The sequence below is a fragment of the Asterias amurensis genome, chromosome 17 (assembly GCF_032118995.1).
Source record: "Asterias amurensis chromosome 17, ASM3211899v1".
Lineage (NCBI taxonomy): Eukaryota > Metazoa > Echinodermata > Asteroidea > Forcipulatida > Asteriidae > Asterias > Asterias amurensis.
In genome coordinates this window covers 5,289,443-5,314,139 of record NC_092664.1, presented here as the reverse complement: position 1 = coordinate 5,314,139, position 24,697 = coordinate 5,289,443, and the positions used below count along the sequence as shown (strand labels likewise).

At 38.2% G+C, this 24,697-nt stretch overlaps 1 protein-coding gene across 3 annotated transcripts; it reads left to right on the top strand.

The window, feature by feature from the left end:
- Positions 1 to 855: 855 nt before the first annotated feature.
- Positions 856 to 24,570, top strand: LOC139949713 (E3 ubiquitin-protein ligase RNF217-like). 3 transcript variants are annotated; one of them, XR_011787566.1, is made up of 7 exons: positions 856 to 978; positions 12,806 to 13,571; positions 14,186 to 14,378; positions 15,497 to 15,698; positions 16,582 to 16,780; positions 17,397 to 23,530; positions 23,735 to 24,568. XR_011787566.1 is itself a non-coding variant. In XM_071948210.1 (6 exons), the coding sequence occupies exons 2-6, from the start codon at positions 12,829 to 12,831 to the stop codon at positions 17,512 to 17,514; spliced, it is 1,455 nt and encodes a 484-aa protein (XP_071804311.1). In that variant the 5' UTR covers positions 856 to 978; positions 12,806 to 12,828; the 3' UTR covers positions 17,515 to 24,568. The 3 variants fall into 3 exon arrangements, 2 of the variants coding, with proteins under 2 accessions (XP_071804311.1, XP_071804312.1); XM_071948210.1 differs by having other exon boundaries at positions 17,397 to 24,568; XM_071948211.1 differs by lacking the exon at positions 856 to 978 and adding an exon at positions 11,600 to 11,746 and having other exon boundaries at positions 17,397 to 24,570.
- The last annotated feature ends 127 nt before the right edge of the window (positions 24,571 to 24,697 follow it).

Genomic DNA, 24,697 nt, shown 5'->3' with positions numbered 1-24,697 from the left:
TGTTGTTTAAACGCGTTTACACGGAAGAAAGAGTGGGGGGGGGAAGGAGAAAAAGGAGGCTGGAAGGGGTTAAAGAGAACTTTTATCCAGTGATGTTTGTTAAGGTAAAAGTGAAATCAAACATGTAGCCCTGTGTAAACATGCGGCCTCGTAATCCGCCCGGGCGAATTAGTAATCCGCCCGGGCGAATTAGTAATCCGCCCGGGCGAAATAGTAATCCGCCCGGGCGAAATAGTAAACCGCCCGGGCGAAATAGTAAACCGCCCGAGCGAAATAGTAATCCGCCCGGGCGAAATAGTGGAGCCCGATTGTTTTTTTTTCGGTGGGCCTATAAACGCTTCCGTAGTTTCATTACTTGGGTGAATTAAAAGTGTGTGAGCGTTGGAGCTAAAGCTGTAGGCCTATTCGTTGGTGTGTTGTGGTGGTGAGAAAGTTTCATTGGGAAGACGAGCGGAGATCGCGGCTATTTCTCTGCACACAAAACACCCCGTACTATTTCACTAAGCCACCAGAGCCCAATTTTATAAGCACATAAATTTGCTTCTGAAATTAATTTTTTGCCTTGATAAAAAACATGATTACCAACCAAAATTAATTTCCACGTGATTTTCAGGATAAAAAAGCCAACAATAGCTGAATACCCAGTAACAAGCAATTAATATTGGGCCCTGACAAAACTGGCGTCTGTCCGCCGTAGAGGGCGGTCATGGACACCCCCTTTAAATGATTCATGCCCCGCCCCGCCCACATCACACACCGACTGACATAATTTTTTGAACGTGTACTTCACACAACAACTTTTAACACACATTTCAACTGGCGTCAACTGCATGTTACAAGCTATTTATTACATACACAAAATTCAGTCAACTCAGAAAACACAGATAATAATTCCGCTGACGAAATTGTTACACTTTTTATTCTTTTATTAACAACATTGGAAAAGTGAAGACGTTTATGTATCAGTCATCCTTTGAGGTAAGTTTTATACTTTCTTTGTGAGATTTTGAGGTTCCTTATTGGGTTATTTTCAGTTCTAACTATGTGTTTTTTAAGGTGACATTGCTTCTGCAGTAGTTCGGCGGAAATGACGTGCTTTGTTGTCAACGAAAATCTCACACATGTCACGGCATGACGGTGAGTGAACTACGTACATTGCCCAGGCATGACGCGTCTTGTAAATGTAAGAGCATGGAGGTAGAGATGGAAAAGTTTCCGTATGGCGCCACCACTTTTTCATTCGATATGAAATAATATAGTATCTAATTTACCTCGATGAGATATTCCCTTGTGTAAAAATGAGTGAATATTGAAAAAGTGGTGGCGCCATACGGAAAGTTATCCGTAGAAATAGACTCCATGGTATAGGACACTGAAAGAGTATTTTGTTTAGCCATCATCAAACAAGTCTATATAGGAATCCTGTATGTATCCTATAGGACACATAAATTCTATAGGACACATTTATGCCCTATAAGAATCCTACAGGAATGTTTACGTCATTTATCGTAGGAGGTCCTGTTTTCGAGGTGTCCCTAATATCGTGGCAAATCTTTTACCTCTCTGTGCGCGATGTAAACAGTCCCTAGATAAAAATTGTGTGGTTTTATTTGCCAAGCAAAGAGTCTCCTCTTCTTTGACCAAAACTTAGAAACACGTAAGGCTCCACTGGTCATTTGCACTTGTAAATGCAAAAAAGTTGGTATTTTAGGTATTTCTACAAGGTACAAAAATATGTCATAATGTTGAGGCCATAAAAAAATATTTGCCCACCGAAAAAGTTTTATCAAACGCTATTTCAATTCACAATTCATGATGATCAAAATCATGTGACTGAATGTTTTGCTGAGCATTCTTAAAGAAAAATACAGAGGCTTAAAGAAGCCATGTGCCTTATATCATTTTCTAATATTTTTTGAGATTTTTATTTTGTAACCCTCGTATCAATACTATTATTTATATTAAAATTTAAACATCAGCTTGTTGATTCAATTATCACTGTTTATTAATACGCTTTATTATAAATATTAAGAAAAAAAGTAGAAAAAAAATAAATAGAAATCAGATTTTGAAGCCAGTAATTATTCACACTTTTTATTTTTTTTTATTTTTTTTAATTTTTTGCAAGTTACCATGGTAATTTTAAAAATTTAATAAAAAAATATTTTGAATAAAATGAAGGCAACTGCTGGCTATACAGTCATACACAGAGTCTCAAAGAACACTTGTAGTCACTGCAGATGTTTCTTCCATGTATGGCTTCACCGGGAAACCATACTTTCTTGTTTGCCGTGAAAATAGGAAAAACTCAAAACAAATGGGGCCAGTTGAAGTCATCCAAGATCGGTGTGTGGTGTGAACATTTCAATGTCCATCAAGTTTTAATATATGTTTGCATACTTCGTATTAACAAATGAAGATAATTAGGGCATCGGTTGATATATTGCATCATTATTTTTTTCCCAATTCAAAGAAAAAGGCATAATAGCGTGATAACTGGTAAGCAGAGGATACATATCCTATAGGAATCCTATAGGAATGTCAACAGGTCTTTACATGTCCTATAGGAATCCTATTGAATCCTATAGGAATGTTTACAGGTCTTTACATGTCCTATAGGAATCCTATAGAATCCTATAGGAATGTTAACAGTCCTGTACATGTCCTATAGGAATCCTATAGAATCCTATAGGAATGTTAACAGTCCTTTACATGTCCTATAGGAATCCTATAGAATCCTATAGGAATGTTAACAGTCCTTTACATGTCCTATAGGAATCCTATAGAATCCTATAGGAATGTTAACAGTCCTTTACATGTCCTATAGGAATCCTATAGGATTCTATAGGAATGTTAACAGTCCTTTACATGTCCTATAGGAATCCTATAGGATTCTATAGGAATGTTAACAGTCCTTTACATGCCCTATAGGAATCCTATAGAATCCTATAGGAATGTTAACAGTCCTTTACATGTCCTATAGGAATCCTATAGAATCCTATAGGAATGTTAACAGTCCTTTACATGTCCTATAGGAATCCTATAGAATCCTATAGGAATGTTAACAGTCCTTTACATGTCCTATAGGAATCCTATAGGATTCTATAGAGTCCTATAGGATCCTATAGGATTCCTATAGGACTTTTTTGTAAGGGAAGAGCATTGAGGTAGAAATAGAAGAGCATGGAGGTAGAGTGTTTCTTCACTTCCCATAAATATAATGAGGTTTTCTGTCATAGTTCTTGAACTATGATTGAGTGGGGTGTTGTTTACTATCATTCACAATGGAGGAAGGCTCACCATGGTTCCACCGTTTCACCATTTGATTTCCCTCACTGCTCCATCGTTTCTAGTCAGAGAGACATATACAATATGATTTCCCTATCTCTGAAATTTCATTTTCATTGCTTGCTTGCCCATGGGGCAATAAACTACTCTCTGTCTGATGTGATGGGTTCTCCAAATACAGAAGAAGGCCAATCCTTCTTCGGATGTTACCCCTTATTCGTACTGAAAAATGGTCTACAACTTATGAAACATTTTGGGGGAAACTTTCCGAATCCTGACACCACTTTAAACTCATTACAAAAATGAGGTGAAAGTGGTGTCATGAGGATTCAAAAAGTTTCCAACAAAATGTATGAGTAATACTATTTTATTTCATAACAAATAAAAAATTGGTGGCACGAATCAAAAACTTTTTGCCATTTTCTATTGACCATTTTCTAAACATTTATAATGGAAAAAAAAAAAAAAAAAACAACATACAAACACCCTAACAAACACCAAACTTCACATTGGCCAAACAGCTGCTTCTACTACTACTAGTTTATATTTGAACCCAAGCATGACGCGTCTTGTAAGACAAGGAGTGAGCTTCAATTGGTTTCTTCACTTCCCAGAAATATAATGAGGTTTCTGCCATATTAGTGCTTGAACTATGACTGTGGTTTCCCTGTTTCACAATGGAGGAAGGCTCATGGTTCCACTGTTTCACCGTTGGTTCCCCTATCAGGAATTTCTTGTTCATTGCTTGCTTACAACTCTGTCCTTACCCTATGCTTGTTTGTATAGCATGGATCAATTAACTACTTTCTGTCTGACCGCATTGGTTCTCCAAATACGGAAGAAAGCCTGTCCTTCTCTGAATGTCACCCCCATTCGTACTGTATTATTTTGATCTGCAATTAATGTTCCATTTTTTGGGAAACATTTCGAATCCTGACACCACTTTTCGTACCTTTTTTTTAATACTTGACTTTTAAATTAGATACTATTTTATTTCATAACAAATGAAAAAGTGGTGGCAGGTAGGATACAGAAAGTTATCCCGCAAACCTTTCCCATATTTTTTTTTGTAGTGGCCATTGATCATTTTTTATCTGTCTGTTTAAAGTGAATAGAATAAAAAGAGATTAACCAACAAACAAAAAACACAAACAATTTTCACCTTCCCCCAAAAGCTGTTGAGCAGAAAATACGGAAAGATTTCCGTATCCACTACAGTAGCAACTTTCTTTAACTGAGCAGTTCATACATGTGTAGTACAAAAAGGGAAAGTAAATTGTTTGTAATGTGTTTTTTATTTAATTGTACTTAAAAAAAAAAATTTTTTGAGGTATTTATCGATACAAAAATAAGGCCCTCAATTTGAAGGTTTTAAAAAACTTCAATTTAGCATGTACAATTCAGCTGCTGATGGCGTCGAGATGACAATAAGAAGAAACTATATAAATAAGTAGTAAACTTGCGGGTACAACCATGTTTATTAAATCTCTTATGAATGAGTGTTGGCTCTGAAAAGAGCCGGTTTGGTCTTGATGTTTTGAGCAGTATACTCTGCTCGTCTTCAGGAGAATGATAATACTAATACTTTGATGTTATTGATGGGATGTTCCTCTTTTATAGTTGCAACAAAGTGGCCATACAATTGTAGCTCCCTCAAATCAAATGATGTTACAGTACAATCCAACTTTATTGTCCCTGCATGGGTAATTCCTTTGGCCTTTTTTGCTCACATAAAAACACACGATTGATGACATACATGTACCCTACAGTATGATACTATGGGTGCTGACCAGGTTAGCCCCGTCAAAGCTATTCGAACGTACCGGGGCAGACTGGGGTCGACCCAGGGAAGCTAAACGAACGCACCCTATAGTAACAACACTAACTAAGCTTTTGGTGAATGGGTCATTCCATGTCAAATCACCCAATGGGTTAAACCCTACTCTCCTCAAATTTGCTCAAATTTGGTTTATGGGGTAATCGTGGCTCAACAAGCTCAAATTTCAAATTTCAGCTCCATCCGATAAACGGTTTTCGCGCTACGGCATGCTCTTTCTAGTTGACGACCATAAATCGGTAACGTTTGGATCAAATTGGTTGAAATTGGTGTCTTCGGAAAGGAAATTGTGTAAGCTTTCCAAATATGTCTTCTTCTTTTTTGTAGGAACATGTTTAGTTGTGATAACCTTTTGACCTCTACTTTGACCCTGAATTTGACCTTGTGGATCACGTGACCCGGCGACGAACTTCGGTGAAAATTTACCCTTATACAATTTCTCCACAATATAGAAAAATTAGAAATACAATAGTTTTGACTTGCCTTCAGGCTCCACTCAAAGTTGCCCTACTTGCCTATTTCTATGCAAAGTACATGTACATATACATACCTGTTCATACGCATGTATATCAAGCAAGGCTATGGTCCCCAAGCAAAATCATGACATACATACGTATGGACATGTATCAAATGTACATGTACTTTGCACAGGAAAAGTGAAGTAGGACAACTTTGAGTGGAGCTTGAAAGCAAGCCAAAAATATTATATCTCTACATATTTGATATTGTGGAGAAAACATGTAAGGGTAAATTTTCACCGAAGTTCGTTGCCGGGTCACATGATCCACAAGGTCAAATTCAAGGTCAAAGTAGAGGTCCAAAGGTTATCATACCTAAACATGTTCCTACAAAAGAAATAAAGACATATTTGGAAAGCTTACACAATTTTCTTTCCAAAGACACCAATTTCAACCAATTTGACCCAAAGGTTACCAATTTATGGTCAGTTGAATGTCAGAGGTCAGGCGCATTTTGACCTAAATCAACAAGAAAAAGCATGCCGTAGCGCGAAAACTGTTTATCGGATGGAGCTGAAATTTGAAATTTGAGCTTGTTGAGCCACGATTCCCCCTTAAACCAAATATGAGCAAATTTGAAGAGGGTAGGGTTTAAAATTGCCTTTTTTTTGGGTGATTTGACACGGAATGACCCGAATATTTCTGAAAAGCAGTTAACCAATTAAAATCTGCTTACTTTCATGTGAGCTAAATTGATTGACCTGATTGAAAATGTTTAAAATGAGTTTCAGCACAGGGCCACAGATCACCTGTCGCCATTTTTGTTCCAGCTGGTCTTTGTCACTAAGAGCTGGTTTTCCATATTGCCCAATTTCAATTGAAAGAGAAGATCCGGGTTAAAATAAAATGATTCACCTTTGCCTCACGGACCTCTTGTCATAATTATCTTATCAAGGAAGTTGACAGTTACAAGTACGCTGATGTAGATATGATCAATTTAGATTAATGATAGTTTTGTGTTTGGGGTAAAGAATATTTAAGCCTATTTGGTTACAGTTCCCAAACACTGACAATGCTCATCAGTAGTGCTGGGCGAATAGTGAAATTTTGTTATTCGGATACGGCTGGCCAACTATCCGAAATTAACCGGATACTCGAATAATTTTTTTCGCCACGAGAGGGCGCTATTTAAAAAAATATATAAAAAAAATATATATTTTTTTGCCAATAGAGGGCACTGTTCGCTTGTGAATGAGATCTTATGGGCGGATTGATATTAGTTTAAGACAGTGTCACTCGGTTCATTCATAAAAATGACCGGATCTAATTTAAAGATGGCGATTTGCTTTTTCTTTTGATCGTGATTGACTCTATGTGAAGGAAAACTTGTGTAATCTTTGGACAAATTACGTCAGAAATGTCATTGTTTTAACTCTTCACGGAGGTGAGCATAGTAAAATACTTAATTTATACTGTTGTATGCTGTCTTAACAGAAGTTTCATAAGGATTCAGACGAAACATTTATATCCGTTGTCGCCCGACGTCCGCGGATATTCGGATAGTTAAAGAATATCCGGTTACTCGGTTGTTATTACAGAATTATCCGGTTTGTACACAGGTATTTGCGCCCTATGCGGATATCCGGTTAAGAAAAAAAGGGCATTCGCAGTTACGGATAGGAAAACCTATTTGCCATTAACCGGATATTTGAATAATTCGCCCAGGCCTACTCATCAGGGCTAACAATTCACACTGAACCACCCACCCCTCAGGGGTCACCCTGGCCAGTGATTTATATTTGCATTTGTATTGTATTACTATTCAAACCAACATCGGATGAATCGCCAATTACAGCAAAGATAAAAATAAAACTAATAAATTATTCTTTGAAAGGCCTTTACAAAACTTAATTTAAAACAATTTTGTTTTGGAAGTGGGCTCATGAAAAAAGGGACCAGTTCAGTGGTAGTGCTGGGCGAATAGTGAAATTTTGTTATTCGGATACCGCTGGCCAACTATCCGAAATTAACCGGATATTCGAATAGTTTTTTCGCCGCTAAACATAAAAAATAATTATTTTTTTTTGCCGCTAGAGGGCGCTGTTCGTTTGTGAATGAGATCTTTTGGGCGGATTGATATTAGTTTTAGACAGTGTCACTCGGTTCATTCATAAAAATGACCGGATCTAATTTAAAGATGGTGATTTGCTTTTTCTTTTGATCGTGATTGACTCTACGTGAAGGAAAACTTTTGTAATCTTTGAACAAATTACGTCAGAAATGTCATTGTTTTAACTCTTCACGGAGGTGAGCATAGTTAAATACTTAATATATGCTGTTTTATGCTGTCTTAATAGAAGTTTCATAAGGATTCAGACAAAACATTCATATCAGTTGTCGCCCGACGTCCGCGGATATTCGGATATTAAAGAATATCCGGTTACTCGGTTGTAATTACAGAATTATCCAGTTTGTAAATAGGTATTCGCGCCCTATGCGGATATCCGGTTAAGAAAAAAAAGGCATTCGCGGTTACGGATAGGAAAACCTATTCACCATTAACCGGATATTCAAATAATTCGCCCAGGCCTATTCAGTGGTCTTGTGTGTTTCAGTGGGAGACATTTAAGACGCTGGTGGCAGCAGACATATAGTGTGTTGGTCCCTCAGTATTGCGCGCGAGGTCTGAGCATGCGCACTACTGGCGAGAACTGTAAAAAAGGACCGTCCAAAAGTCTCCCAAATGAGTAAACAAATATTGTCTTATTCTGTGTAATATCGTGTCTAATTCGAGTCTTAGGCTATAAAATACCTTTCAATTCTATTGAGAAATGAGGTAGTATACTTTTTTGTAAAGCCAAATCAGACCAATCTTCTTTTACGCATGTCAATTTTGTATACTTGTTTTCAGAGTAAAAGAATATCTAGGCCGTAATGTCATGGAGTTTTTTTCCCTTTTTGACTCATTGTCAATGTAAACACATTCTGGTCGAGTAAACATTTTGGGCAACAACAGTCATTCCCAGCAGTCTTGTTGATTTTTCCAGAGCCCCGACCACTGAGATTGCCCGCAGCTACAATCATGTAGAGGAAATTGAAAAGTGTAAATGTGCTGTATAAATTGAGCTGTTATTACAAAAGGAATGTCATATAAATTATGCAAACAAGTGATAGCCTACATAATTGGAAAATTGTAAATGACTGGCATTTCAATGAAATTGATCTTAGTAGAAACAAAAGAAGGTTGAGCTGTACAAGGTGTCTCCCCCCCCATAGTCAAAGTTAGTAACAAAGAGTGACATTTTGCTTGACTTTTGACATTTCATGTGTAAATTGAGTTTTGGAACACTCTCCCAAGAGATCTTTGTACATGCATACATCCCTTCAGTGCAGATAGTCCAGTTTAAAGACATATTTGTTCAAACGTTCTTTCTAAAACAGAATCACGTATTCTGTCAAATGTTACCAATAATTTTTGCTTTGTGCGCCTGGAGTGTCTATTGACAAATATGTGCGCAGTATAAGTATTTAGTTGCATGTAATACACGGTAGACGGAAAAGGAGACCCAGTAGAGGACGTACGTCATGGACTTTGGTCGTGTGAATAAAACATTGTATGCATAATTCATGTTTGATGTCGGGTCAGATGTCAAATCAAAATTGAGGCAAACCGGGTTAGGGTTAGGGTTAGGGTTAGGGTTAGGGTTAGGGTTACCTAAATGTTTTATTCATATCACGGTGATGACGTAGGGTCCTCTACTGGGTCTCCTTTTCCGTCTACCGTAATACACACATCATCAGATGCACTAGGTGAGATTTATTCAATTCTTTATAAGGGAACCAATGTGTGGTGAAGAGGTCTTCAACTAGTGGTTTAAACTCGCCGAGGCCTGGTTCTTGATAATTTTACCGAGACGAAGAGTGTTTTGTCTGAAAAGGAAATTGGGAGTTAGAGCAACTAGTTGATCGTGCAGAATTTTCCAAAAAGAGGAGGATGAGCGCCTTTTTATTTTTTATTTTTTATTTCTTTCGAAGGCGGTCGCCAAGCATTTTAATTCAAACTGGCCACCTATTATTCAAGTTCAAGTTAAAGTCAACACCCACTTTATGTACATGTAGTTACAAGTTCTCAAAAGATTAGTAAGTTTAATGATAAATACACAGAAAATTTGTCCTTTTGAAAAGAAAATTGTAAAATATAAAAAAAACAAAAAAGGGATGTGCAGCTTTTTTGTTTAGATTTTCAAATCTTGGGACTTAGCAACAATGAATTGGTGGTCTTAAAGGGAGACTGTCGCCATGAATTGACGGCCAGGGCATGTGTGTTCAGTAACTGGACAAGAGGTCATACATGTACATGTAGAGTCATGTTTTGCAATAGGTCAGGTCATAATGACACGTATGCCCTTTAAAGCCATTGGACCCTTTCGGTACAGGAAAAAAAAAAAAAAGCTCACAGATTTACAAATAATTTACAGGGTTTACAGAAGGTAACGGTGAAAGACTTCTCTTGAAATATTAGTCCATGAAATGCTTTACTTTTTGAGAAAACGGTAAAACATTATAAATTCTCGTTAACGAGAATTACGGATTTGTTATAAACACATGTCATGACACGGCGAAACGCGCAAAAACAGGAGTGGGTTTTCCCGTTATTTTCTCCCGACTCCGATGTCCGATTGAGCCTAAATTTCCACAGGATTGTTATTTTATATATAAGTTGTGATACACGAAGTGTGGGACTTGGACAATACTGTTTACCGAAAGTGTATAATGGCTTTAACTGACAGCATCGCCCACTGTGGCGTCAACCTTGCCTGTGATATGACTGCCAGGTCAATGAGTTCATAATGCCAGTACAGCAACTGATGTGCTATGATCAACAACACAGCCCCTTTAGCTTTACAATGGAGGTTTTTTCAATGTTTACTCAGTTAACTTCCTTGTCACTCGGTGATTCAGAGTATCGTACACTGAGTATTGTTCAGAAAGCTTGGGTAGACTTAAAGATTCTATGTTGTTAAAATCAATAGTTGCATAGGTCAGATCTATTTTTAAAAAGCTTCAATTGTCCAGTGACATCACTTGTTTACAAGAGCCACATATCCTGGACTTCCTGCAGGCATGATTTGTACACAACCAATAAAAGGATTTTTACACATTTCAGTCTTATAAGACTTCATGAGACTCACTTAAATCAAATGTAGTCATTGATGTTAAGTGCTGCAATAATTATGGTTTATGATTAACAATATATAATTTACTAGAAAGGGGTACATGCAGTCTAGTTGTACATCTCCTGTACAGGCTGTTTGTACTTTGGTTATTTATGACTTTGTGGTTCAGTAGGCCCTATTGTATGGCAATTAATAACCCCTTTAAATTGGTGTGTATGTATAATAAATGTAAAAACATTTCGTGATTTTCATTCGTATAACACAGGCCTGGAATTACATTTTAAAAAGGGCAAGGCCACTTTCATTTTGCAAAAGGCACCTCCAAATCTGTGAAGTCTATGGGAACATTTTAATGGGGCACCAAGGCCAAGACCAGGGCCCAATTTCATAGAGCTACTAAGCACAAAAATTTGCTTAGCATGAAATTTCTTCCTTGATAAAAACGGGATTACCAACAAATTTCCATTTGTTGCATATATTGCCTGTTTACTTGTATTCGACTGTTGTTTGCTTATCCTCAAAATCACATGGAAATTTGGTTGGTAATCCTATTTTTATCAAGGACGAAATTTCATACTAAGCAAATTTTTGTGCTTAGCAGCTCTATGAAATTGGGCCCAGGGCCACGGAGGTCATGACCTCTGTGTAATTCCTGGCCACACCAGCAATGTACACTCATGCACATTAACAGAGACTCTTGTTTACCACCAAAGTTCCATACTACAAGTGTGCGATATGACATCATCAGTAATATTGTCTGGTCTATTTATAGCATCAGTGGTGACTCCATAAAAGACTGCAACAAACAGCTTTGACTGTGCAATAGTGGCCAGTCTACATACAGTGTATACCAAACACTGGCTGTGCTTTGCTGTGGCGTGCAGTGTACTGTTAGCGTTAAGTAGCTTATTGGGGATTGAGTGTACTGCAAGATTGAAATTTGTAAGAAACTGGTCATTCTGTTTTTCCTTATTTGACATTTACAGGTAAGTACATGTACACCTAGGTATTAATTTTGGTTTTTCTTTATCCCGATGCAAATTTAACATCTCTTACACCTAGGCTAGATAGTAATCCCATTTTTTCCTACCATACATTTTTAATCTGCTCGGTGCTCAAACCCCTTCAGAGTGCACTGCACTTCAGTTGTTGACTTTCTATTCGTTGACATCCTGTGAATTGTTTGCCTAAAGTTTTAGTATTTTTTAAATTAAACATTAAGTTAAACATTAAGTTAAACATTTCTGGAAAAGAAAAGCTGGTTGAAAAGTTTGAAGCGCTTGTACATCATGATGGCGCTTGTACTATGATGTTTATGTGGGCATGTCAAAATGCAAGAATTTTGACGGGATTCCAAAGGTAATGTCATTAGGTTTAGGAAACCTAATCTATTCTTGATTCAGGTAAAAAGTTTACAAGAGTTCTTTAAAACGATAATTTAAACTTGTGTTCCGCCGGAGCTTTGCTTAGCACAGAATTCCATGCTTACTGTATATGATCAGTTGCCATTCTTTGCTTTCAGAGCTAAGTGCAAAATTTCTGAGTTAGCTACAGTAAGTCAAGAATGTGGACTAATAACGTGGACTATGCTTGCACACAAGCAACCTGCTAATCTGTGAAATCTGATGTAAGGGTGGAATTCCCTACTTCCGTAACCCCTGGTTTTTGTATGATTGTTTAAGAAAACAAAGTTTTGGGACTTTTAACTATTGACACGATTGCAGGTTGCAAAGTATTTAAAGAACTAGTGACACGATTGCAGGTTGCAAAGTATTTAAACTTTTTTTTTTTAGTAATGGAAGCTTGAATTGGGACAAAGAATATTCATTTTGGTTTTACCGATACACACACTGTGTGTGTTAGTTGGTAAGACACTGCTCTAGAATTGCAACGGTTGTGGGTCCAAATCCCACCGAGTAATAATCCTTAGATTATTTTCAAAGAGCTCGGGAAAGTACTAAGTATATATCACAGTGCTTACCCACATTGTTGTATAAAATGGGTAAAACTAATACTACATTTTTTTTCCTTTTTTTTCCCCGCAGAATCCGACTCTTTGTTCTCCAAGATGGATTCTGCTGAGTCTCAGGACAAAGTTGTAGAGACAGCATCCGATCCGAAACAAGAAGGGACAGTCGCACTGATTCAAGAAATAATCCAAGACTCTCTCGCCAAGTTGAATTCATTACCATCAACATCAGATCGTCCAAGAAACCAGCTCCGTCGTAGTCTGAGCTACCCACCCACTTTCACTCACATCTGCAAGGAGTGCACCGGATTGTGTGTTTGTCCAACATTCCGATACTTCACTGACGAGGATGACAACAAGATGAACTCAAGACGTGGTAAGCCTCAAACAAAGAGATGTCAGTCTTGCGTTCAGGATTGCAGCTCAATGTCCCTCGCCTCTTTAGATAGTCTTGGAGATATTGTGATCACTGCTGATGAGCCAAACCCGACGGCGAGACCTGAGAAGTTCTTGTTCCCACAAGGTGAGGAGGAATATGGAGAATGTCAAGTTTGTCTTGTCTCTAAGATGTTGCATCTCCGCGCTTGCTGCAGCATGCCGATCTGCGATCTCTGCGTCCAGACGTATGTTAGAGAGAAGGTGAACCGTCGCGTTGTCATCATCCGCTGCTTGAATCCCGCTTGTCACTGCTTCATCTTCAAGGAGGAGATCTTACATCATTTGAGTTCGGAGCTGTACGATAAGTTTCTGCGATTCTTGGCTGAGGATAACGGCGATCCGAGTCAGAAGACGTGTCCGCAGTGTAACCGCATCGCACACTTTGATATTGACGTCATGATAAGGTGAGGAAACAATACAAAGAGTTAAATGATTTTGCAGTCGGTTCCAATCTATGAAATAAGCCATTGGCGAGTTAGATTTGAATAATGTCTTGTACAATGACTTGCTTAGTCACAAGTAACTGCTTAAATTTGAATTCCTCAATCTATGGAGACAGTTGCTGTGTCAAATTGAAAGCTTTATACATCTAGCAAGCTTCAGATGAGCAAACCTTGGTACCATTATACTATGCTATACACATTTATTCTAAATTGTGTATTGTTGTTTGCCGTCTATTACATGACTACCCATTTCAGCTTGAATCATTTGACACAGATGTTATTCAATTCTTACTCACAAATGGCTTTTCAGAACATTATTTAATGAATCTGTTTGTTGATGTATCTGTTTGTTGATGTACGTTACCGATTAAGAATACAAAGTGAAAGCCTGTCTTTAAGTTTTCTACATTGGGGGGGGGGGGTACCTGGGGGCCTTAATTGTGAGCTCCACGCCTGGAAAGCATCCCCCTTACCAGGTAGCCTGGCTCCAGGGAAATTCTTTTGCTGCACCGCTAAAACTTCTGCCCTCAGTCATCATAATTACCTGAAGTTTTTTTGTTCTCTCCGAAATGCAGGACTCCTAAAACCCGGCAGAACGAGCAGAAAGTGGCTTGTGCCTGCGGCCTGCTGTGGTGTTTCCGCTGTCACGCTCCGTGGCATCCTAACATGTCATGTAAGGAATACTTCAAAGGGGATCGGCTACTCAAGTCATGGGCAAAGGAGAGACACTTTGGTGAACCCAACGCTAAGAAATGCCCTAAATGCAAGGTAGGTCAACAAAGCTGGTATTTTTTTCTGTGGTATCTGGGGATGCAGCCGCCACCGTGTGCCCCATTTTGCAGCTGATGTACGCCTTGAATTATTGTTATTAGTGGTTTATTAAAACACATTCAAACATCGCAGCTACAAGCTGAATGGAGGTTAAAACACAGAGATTCATAGACAAAAAATAGAAATGTTAAAATTGACAAAAAACCATTAAGAGATACCATTTTTTTTTTGTACATTAAAAAAGCAAACTGGCTAGTGCCAGTGACGAATTAGATAAAACAAAAAATTGCACGGCAAGTCACATTCAAAGGACAAGGTGAAGGGATGGGGACAAAAGGCATACCAACTGAGTGAACACAAATCAAGAGCTATTGTTGAGTGCCTGGACAAGGGATGGAATGCAACTATTTTTGTAATGACCAGTCCTACATTTTGGGATTGGGGGGCACATTTTGTTGGCATTCCGCAAGTTGTTGTTTTTGTTTGGTGGGAGCCAGTGCCTGTAGTTTTCAGATTAAAACAATTGGTCTTACCAAAATTGACAAATAAATGACTCAGTCTATCAGTGATTGTAGGCAAACTGAACAATTGACATATTTCCACATATGAAGTTGGTGTATTTGGCTGACCAGCCAGAATGATACGAAAAGCCCCTTTTTGTAATCTTTCAAGTGTTATGAGTTGTGCTTTAGTAAGTCCAGAGTACCAGACAGGACAGGCGTATTCGACAGCTCCCATTGGTTTTGTACACGTTTTCCAACTGTGGATCCCGAATCTCTTTTGTTATAGGTCCCCAGTTTGATTGTCCTTTGGCAGGGCAGTCTTAAACTTCGGGAGGGCGGCTCTCCCTCCCAAAACCTACATGTGAAGATTACTTGTTACAGGTTGAATGGCTTCTGACTGGCACCCCCAAGAAAGATATTGACAAAATAGGGAGACCTCCAACATACATGTACATAAGCGATAGATAGCTCAGTTAGAAGAGCGCTGGAATGTTAATTGTGAGGTGGCAGGCTCAAATCCACCTCTAGTCAATTTATCCTTGTTCAACTCCAAATCATTTTTCTTTGTCAATAAAACATTCATGTGTTTCATTTTCTGTGTATCTTTCCCAGGTTTATATACAACGAAGTGTTGGGTGCGACAACATGACTTGCAGTCGTTGTTTTACGTCGTTTTGTTATAGCTGTGGAGGTCGTTTTTATAGCTTGCGGTATTTTGGGAAGCATTCTTCACGCTTCAGTGTGTTTGGCTGCAAGTATCAATTCAAGCCCAACGAGCCGGTCAAGCGTATCATGATCCGGGGAACTCTATTTGGTAAGAAATACAATATCAATAAGTTTCTCAAAAAGTAATATTTCGCAACGAAAAAGGAACATTTCAAGAGTACATTTTATTTTAATAGAGTTTGTGGAATTCTTTGAACTCCCTTGAGCTAGTGGAATAATAAATTTGAGGCATTGCATGGTGAGGTATCAAATGAGTATTGGGTTTGCAGTAACACCATGAGCCTTTTTGAGGTTGGCGGACGCAATAGGAGTGCACTGTTTAGTTTGGGTGTTTACACACCAATTTACCCAAACCTAATAGTGTTTTAGCATTGTGTCCGCCATGTCTCAAAAAGGCTTAAATGTGTGTATCTTGCTGGGTAGATTAAATGTTCTTTTGAGAACTTGTCTTGCTTAAATGTATTCTATCACTGCGGAGTAGATTTTTCTGGAATCAGGAGACTTCTCATTTCTGGAAAAGAACTGTCCTACTTTTTTACTACTACCTGGGCAGAAGGTTGAAAATCAGCCGAGACTACTAGGCCTCTCAGGGATGAGATTGTTCAGACTTTTGGCTGAATTCAGACTTTTTATGTCGGCCTGGTGATAAATATCAGACACCATTTTTTCCACAAATAATGAAATCCTGCTCATTGGTCTACTTCTCTAGTGCTTTGGATACTGTTTCCAAAAGCTCCTTGGATTCTATAACCCCAAGGGTTACCAAACGGTAGAAATGCCATCATTTCAACATACCTTTGAATTTGTATCCAAGTTTCAGACTTTTTCGTTAGTAATGACTCTCACCCCTGGCCTATACTTTAATGAATCGAGGGGACTTCTCGTTATAAACTTCACTACCGAAGTGAATTCTTAATAATTGTCTCTTTGTTTAGAAACTTACATGTATATATTACGGGTTTTTTTTGCAGGTTGTCAATTACTTGTAGCTCCTATATGCCTGACTGTCGCCGTAAGTTTCCTTGGGGTTTTGCTCCTGGCTGCTGGACCTTGGTACCTCACCTCACGGGCTAGACGAGTTTACAGACGCAAAAAACATCATAGAAAATTCAGAAAAGAAGCAAGAATTTACCAACAGTATTTAGACCAGAAAAAGGAGTTGTATAGCGGGTGAGTTTTAGATAACATTTTTGAAATTGAAAAATCTCTGGATTTACGATCTTTCAAATGTTGTCAAATGAAATAAAGTTTTCAGGGAAATAACTTTTTTTGTTTAAGTAAATTTTTCTTATCCTTTAGTTTTGATAAACATATCATTCAACTGCTCAAAGTTTCATCCCATTTGATGGTAATTTGGGGTTAAACAAAGACGAATTGACTGAAGTGAGATTTGAACCAACAACCTCTGGTCTTGGTAAACTGACTGGGTAAATTTGAAACAGTTTTGGATTGAAAAAGGAAAAATCAACTAAAGTGGGGTTTGAACCACTGACCTTCACATTGACAGTTATGCTATACCATTTCATGTCCCAAATAAAGTTTCCATCATGTCATGTTCAACTCAAAATTAAGTACATTATCCTCTAGTTTCTACATTTATTATATCGTTGCGGTACCGGCTGCCAAAACATAGAATTCAAACTGCCTGTAGCTGCCGGGCAATCTTGGTAGTCTAGTTGGTAAGACACTGCTCTAGAATTGCAAGGGTTGTGGTTCTACAGTTGTAATTGAAATTCTCGTTGAAATTATCTAATTTTTTTAAATGACCTATTTCATCCTCTTTCAGGAGAAAAACTTCATTGACGCCCCGCTCAGCGACCCCTGTTAACCTCCCAGCATCACCATGGCAACCACATACTGAATGTGTTGATGACATCAGGCATGAGAACATTCCAGCAGTCTGATTCCCGATTTGTTTTACCCTTGGTAAAAATCTCAACAATAAGATTAGGAATATCCCTAAATGTCTATTAAAACTTACATCTTTTGTACATGTAGGTCATCCCAATTGTGCTTGTTACAATATTCCTATTTATATCCCAGGGATCAAGTATCTCCCTGTGCTGTAAATCCAGAGGTGTCAGAAGTAATCTTGTAGACATTTCATTTCCGAATCTTTCCAATAAAACCACACATTTCATCATTCCAAATCACTTACAATTTGAGTGATCATAATGAAGTGGGCCCTCTAGAGTTTATTAAGTCCATTTTCCTTGAAAAGGGGTCGACCACTGTCTCACTCACAACTCAGAAACACACGGACAGTTAATGATTTACATGAATGTGAAATTATATTTACAAGTTATTCGTCGTAATAGATTGAGCTCTTAATCAGCGTTTTTCCTCAACAGTTAAAACGCCTGAGGACCAGTCAAAATTTGGTCCAAAAAGGTCTGCTTGCTTGTTCAGTGTTAAAAAGCATCCTTGTTTAATATTTCCATATGGACTAGTGAAAGCGCTGATGGTCATTAAAAAAGATTAATGGCAAACCCTGTTAATTGGTCTGAACTTTTTAACTAGCGTAATCTAGTCATCCTTATGTGACGTAGTAACTTTCCTGGTAGTGCGAGGAATTCAAATTAAGTGGGTCGCTTGTGATCAAACACAACTTGTACCAGACTTTACATGTATTTAAATTAAACTCACAGGTGGTTTATTGGATTAAATGTTTCAAACTAGCTTTCTCTAGTCATCGTCAGGCGACTGAAGAGTGTTTGAGATGCTGGTCTCTTTGTAGTGATTCAGAGGTTTTGGTGTAGAGTCGGCACTGCTCTGATTGGTTCTATAGCAATACTGACTTGAGAACTCACTCAGCAGGAATTAGTTTAATACTGAGAAGTCCCCTCAAACCACTGAGCGAAAGTTGTAATCCCGGCCAATTTTCTACCTCGGGCCAGGTAACTACAAACTGGTTATACCTCACCAAGCGATGCCGCAAAACTTATATTCACTTGCCTCTCATAAAGTATTATGATCCGTAAACACAGAAAATATATCTTTGCTGCTTTGCAAACCCCAAAGTTAAACAGCCAGGTTAATGCACAACCTTTTTCAGTGTTGCGCTGCGAAACTTGGACAAACTGTAGAGGGCGCTCTGTGTTTCGAAATTGTAAGTATTGAGAGTTGCTGTAAGAATGTTTCAGTCTGCTTCAACCAAAATAAAAGATTGCTTGCCAAAAGTTACTATATATGAGCCACTTCTTTCCCCATTTACCATGTAGTATTTTCTTGTATTCCAAATCATTCATGTCATTGTAATCATTCAACGAGACTTCTAAATCTGTGATTGGCCTATTTAGGTGTGTATGACCAGTTCAAATGTTTAATAATGTATATATATTGTGATTTACAGATGATTATTAAGTATTATTTAGAAAAATGAAAGAAATGAGTTGTCTATGCTGATGTCAGTTGCAACCTTTTCTGATGTAAGTTGCAACCTGTAAGATTTATCGATCAATGTATTTTTTCTTTTTCTTCAATAGTTTATTTTTGTAATGATAACCTGTAAATGTTGTTTGAGACATTGTGTTGGTTGTTTGATTGTTTGTTTGCTTGTTTTTCTTGAAGAAAGCAGATAACAGTATTACATAAAAGGTGTGACCAGAGGTTAAAGCATACACTTGTTTAACTTATATTTTTGCCAGACACCCGGGCTTGAGACCTATACTGAGGCCAACAAACTAAGCATCGGGCTTGTATTGTAAACTCAGGACCAGACAGTTCATTCGCTCAAATCTATTTGGGGGGCCATTTATTTCATTCCATTAGGCCATCTTAGCTCACTAGGAGTATACAGCCTGTGCTGCCAAGTATGTTGCACACCAAGCTAAATAATAGTAATACAAATAATAGTTGATATTTATATAGCGCTTTATACACCCGAAGGACGTCTCAAAGCGCTGAAACATACAGTATTTCCTGCAAGGTACAGTGGGACTAGATTTTTGAATTATGAGATCTACTCCTTCATTCACCACAAGAACCATCTCTGCCCCGACAGGTATCCATTTACCCCTTGGTTTTTACGCCTTGGTAAAGAGAAGCATTTACAGTTAAGTGTCTTGCTCAAGAAAACAAGCGTCATGATAGGGATTCGGACCCATACCCTGTTGACTAAACGACCAGAACTTAAGTCCGCTGCACTTAACTGCTCGGCAATGAGTATTGAAGTTTGCTTACCCATAGAAAGAGATAATCAACCGGGTTCAACCATTCGTTTTCACTCAAACTGAGATGTTTTCAATATCAACATTAAAAAAAAAACGGTAAATAATAATGTTTATATTATGTAGCTATTCAGTATTTTTCTTACATCAGGTCAACGTAAAAGTTAATCAAAAATAGCTAAATTTAAAAATTCATGAGCACCAATTTATTTTATAAAATGTTTGCTAATTCCTATGAAGGATGTCAGTGGAAAGATGCATATATTTTTGATTGATGTCAGTGATATAATATTTTTATGTTTAGATGTCTAGTTATAATGTACAATGTACATGCACTAAAAATATTATAATTTTTTTTTGTTCTGGCATTAAGAGTAGTTTTGGTGTGCTGCCAACCATGTCAGAAACACTGAAGCAAACCCTTTCCGGGCCTTGAATTTCATCTTTGAAAGTGCAAGGCCATCTTCATTTCGAAAAGGGCACTTCCAAAATCTTAAATTAAATGGGAAACCTTTGAAGGGGCACTCGGGCCCATATGAGACCATGGGCAACGAGGTCGTGGCTTCTATGGACTGTGTGTTATTTCAGGTCTGCCTTCTATGACTAAGTCAAGTTTATGGGTTCATATTTTGCTTTACATGTTTTCATCGCCCTGCAATCAGTATTTATTCAGTTATTGTTTACAGTTGTTTAACAAGGTTAAATTGTCTTATGTTAGTTTTTATTTATTAATGTTTTGTTTTTTGTGTGAAAACATTTTCAGAAATGTATAATCAAAAGTTGCTTTCAGAAATGTATAATCAAAAGTTGCTTAACAACAAAACTGAGTAACCAGTATTTTCTGCTTGAAGCCATTAAATAAAAGTTCACAGATTTACAAATAACTTACAGGGTTTACAGAAGGTAGTGGTTAAAGACTTCCCTTGAAATATTGTTCCATGAAATACTTTTCTTTTTGAGAAAGCTAGTTATTTTCTCCCGACTCCGATGACCGATTGAGCCTAAATTTTCCCAGGTTTGTTATTTTATATATAAGTTGTGATACACGAAGTGTGGGCATTTGGACAATACTGTTTACCGATGTTGTGCGATTGCGTTAAACATGTAAAAACCTTATGAAATCAGGTCTAGGAGTCATTTTCATAGCGCTGCTTATAACGATCAGCAAAAAGACATGGATTTACCTCATACAGTAAACAGTGATTGAAAATTAGAAAGGAAAACAAGCATTTCTGTGAGTTACACAAAAAGTGACCAAAACACCATGTTTATGATTTCAAACACAGTAAAACCTCTTTATTTATCTCTTTTGTACATAAAAATAAATGACTCTAAGCGTGCAGATCGAATTTTGAAACAAGACGTAAATATTTACAAGCATTTTACATTACCACCACCGAATTGCATACAGAATTAAAAAAAATAGATGATGACCACACCAATGTTACATTTCAGCGTTGCAATAAAATTAAACAAATAAAAGAAGAAAATTAATTGTTCAGAGTGCTTTCATTTTTGCCTCTATCTGTTCCAAGAATTTTAAACTATGAATTCATCAAAGGTTTCCACAAACTGAAAGGTTTCATAACAATGCAGAATATTTTTTGGCAATTATTCTCCTGACAAAAATAAATGGAGTAAGACATTAATTATGCGGCGACCATTTCCCGCCCCCCCCAATTAATATCAATGTAAAATGAAACAGACTGTATCTGAATTGACTGCTACAGCTCTGAGCAAGTTGGAGTGTGCACAAGGGTTAACTAAAGCTTGACCATTTGCACTCGCACCCAGGCTGGTCGACCACTAGTTGACTACTGTGGTCGACCATTTGGAACCAGCCTCGAGCCCATGTTTTCTTCACTGGCTCCAACAGCATGTTCTATTCTAACATGTTTAAAGCGCAGAGGGGAACCAGTGACACTATAGCGAAAAGGCGGAAGGTTGACTAGACTTCCAAATGAATTGTTCGAGTGAGTGGATCACTGCGCATGTACAATGCTGGTCAGTAGTCAACCACTGGTTGACTAAATGTGCCCACTCGAACTCGCTCTGTGGCTACAGCTGTTGCCAACGACATCGACCTTAACATGTACTTCCACCCATGGGTCCCAAGTTGGTCATCAATTAAAGTTCTAAACTATAAGCTGTCGCCATCCCTCCACTAACCCCTAGTTTTTATGACATCAATCTGTCTTAAGAAAATAAAAGTAATTCATAAAATGCAGCACCAAAGTTAAGCAGTTTTTTTTCTTCAGTTTGTTACAATCAAGTTTAAGGTATAGGAATACTTTCTTGTCCACTTTCACAGCAGTCACATTAGTTTGTAACAAAATATCCATCAACAAGGATTTCCATCAATTAAAATTTACGAACCCAAATCCATCAAAACCATATAGCAACAGATTCTGAAAGAACCTTCCATCAGTCAACTGTTTGGTGTGGTTACCTCACCAAATCAGTTGACTGGTGGAAGGTTCTTTGAGGTACTAAAATTACTAGTCAAACTATGCTTAGCATGAGGCCTACCATAGTCTGTAACACACATTTACTCATTTCTACTTAGCCAAACTAACTGTTTTTAAGTACGAGGTCTGGCATACCATTGGTCTTTAAGACACACACACTAGACTCATTACTGCTTAGCCAAACAAATTGTGCTTAACATCAGGCCTCGCCTGGCTTGTAACACACATTGACTCATTACTGCTTAGCCAAACTAATTGTGTTTGGCAGGAAGCCTGGTATCATTAGTTTGTATACACTCTTGATGAGTTGTTACTGCTTTTAGCAAAACCAATTGTAGGGTTTGAAATTTGCATGGTGGAAATACAACATAAGAAAGGTTTGCGGTAACACCCATGTAAAGACTATCTGTAATGAGTTGGGGTGGTTCTGAAAAGAACCGTTGGTTTTCAACTCTCTTCGTTTCAAAACCAATTGTGTTTTGCATAAGGCCTAAGCATACCATTGGTTTGTAGCTCACACTTGTGTCATTATACTGCTTAAAGCAAAATTAATTTTGCTAAGCATAGGGCCTGTCATACAAATCCACCACTAGTCATGCTAGTCAATCAGCTTGGGACATGTAGTTGATGTTATGCATGATGTTGAGATTGCTTGCCTCATGCTGCTAGTCAAGCTAAAACTGCTTATAAGAACAGGCCTGGCACACAAAAGTATAGTCCATTGGCTTGAGAAATGTATGTGGATTGTCACAACTTGGAAGTCAGAACACACTACTACAGAGAAACTTCAATTCATGGGGACAGGCACACTTTTTTTCAAAAGTCAACAAGTTGGTGAGTTGGTGTACATGTACTTTGTGGATACTGTTTGGAGTGGTGGACTTGTATTGCACAGCCATGAGGCCAAACAGACTAATTCCATCAGTTTCCTACCAGTGGTTTGGAAAATGGAGTACTGTGTTTTGTTGCCAAACCATTTATGTGATTGCATGAGGACACATACATGTAGTCCAACAAGTTGGTGGGATTGTGGATACAGTATGGAGTGTTGGACTCAGTACTGCCCTGCCATGCGGCCAAAAGGAGTGTCCAGAGGAGGGAAGCTGAGTACTGTGTTTTATGGCCAAACCAATGCTGTTTTGCATGAGGGCAGCACACCTAGTCCAACAGTCAACAAGTTGGTGAGTTGGTCAACAAGTTGGTGAGTCGGTCAACAAGATGGTGAGAACTGTACAGCATGTGGACACTATTGTGGAGTGGTGGACTCATATTGCAGCCATGAGGCAGGTGGAACAATTCCACCAGTGCCCAGTGGTACTGTGTGTTTTATTGACAAGCAAAGGATGTTAAATGCATGAGGAACAGCGCACCTAGTTCAACACTCAACATTCAACATGAAGTTTGTGGATACTCAGTGTAATTTGTGGATACTGTGTGCTTGCTGTACATGTATGTGTGGAGTGGTGGACTCATATTGCAGCCATGAGGTCAAGCAGAACAATTCCACCAGTGCCCAGTGGTACTGTGTGTATTATGGACAAGCAAAGGATGTTAAATGCATGAGGAACAGCGCATCTAGTTCAACACTCAACATTCAACATGAAGTTTGTGGATACTCAGTGTAATTTGTGGATACTGTGTGCTTGCTGTACATGTATGTGTGGAGTGGTGGACTCATATTGCAGCCATGAGGTCAAGCAGAACAATTCCACCAGTGCCCAGTGGTACTGTGTGTTTTATTGACAAGCAAAGGATGTTATGCATGAGTAACAGCGCATCTAGTTCAACACTCAACATTCAACATGAAGTTTGTGGATATACTCAGTGTAATTTGTGGATACTGTGTGCTTGCTGTACATGTATGTGTGGAGTGGTGGACTCATAATGCAGCCAGAACAATTCCACCAGTGCCCAGAGGTACTGTGTGTTTTATAGACAAGCAAAGGATTTTATGCATGAGGACAGCGCACATCCACCAGTCCACAAGTTGGTGAGTTACATTTAGTTTGTGGATACTGTGTGTATTGGTGGACTTAGTACTACACAGCCATGAGGATGAGGCCAAGCAGACCAACACTTGTCTAGTGTCCGGCCAGTGGTTTGGAAGGAGTACTGTGTGTTTTATGGCCCAAGCCAATGATGTTGTGCATGGGGGACAGCATACACCTATAGTCCAACAGTCTACAGTTGGTGAGTTACATGTAATTATCAAATTAGTTAGTGTGCATACTTTGAGAGTTTGTAAACTGCATAACTAGCACTAGCCAAACAAGCAAATTGCATGATTCGTGGCCTCTCTGATAGTCTTTGTTGCTAAAACGAATAACTTTCCGTATCCTGCCACCATCCTGCCATCTAATTGAGGTAAATTATACTTTATTCTTTCATATCGAATGAAAAAGGGAAAGTGGTGGCGTGATACGGAAATTTTTCCGCTGACACTTCTGGGC

Bases quoted from the DNA above. Each gene is read 5' to 3' on its own strand.
- LOC139949713 (XM_071948211.1), top strand. From the start codon at position 12,829: ATGGATTCTGCTGAGTCTCAGGACAAAGTTGTAGAGACAGCATCCGAT. The intron at 13,572-14,185 runs GTGAGGAAACAA...TCCGAAATGCAG, and splicing joins GATATTGACGTCATGATAAG to GACTCCTAAAACCCGGCAGA. The intron at 15,699-16,581 runs GTAAGAAATACA...TTTTTTTTGCAG, and splicing joins GATCCGGGGAACTCTATTTG to GTTGTCAATTACTTGTAGCT.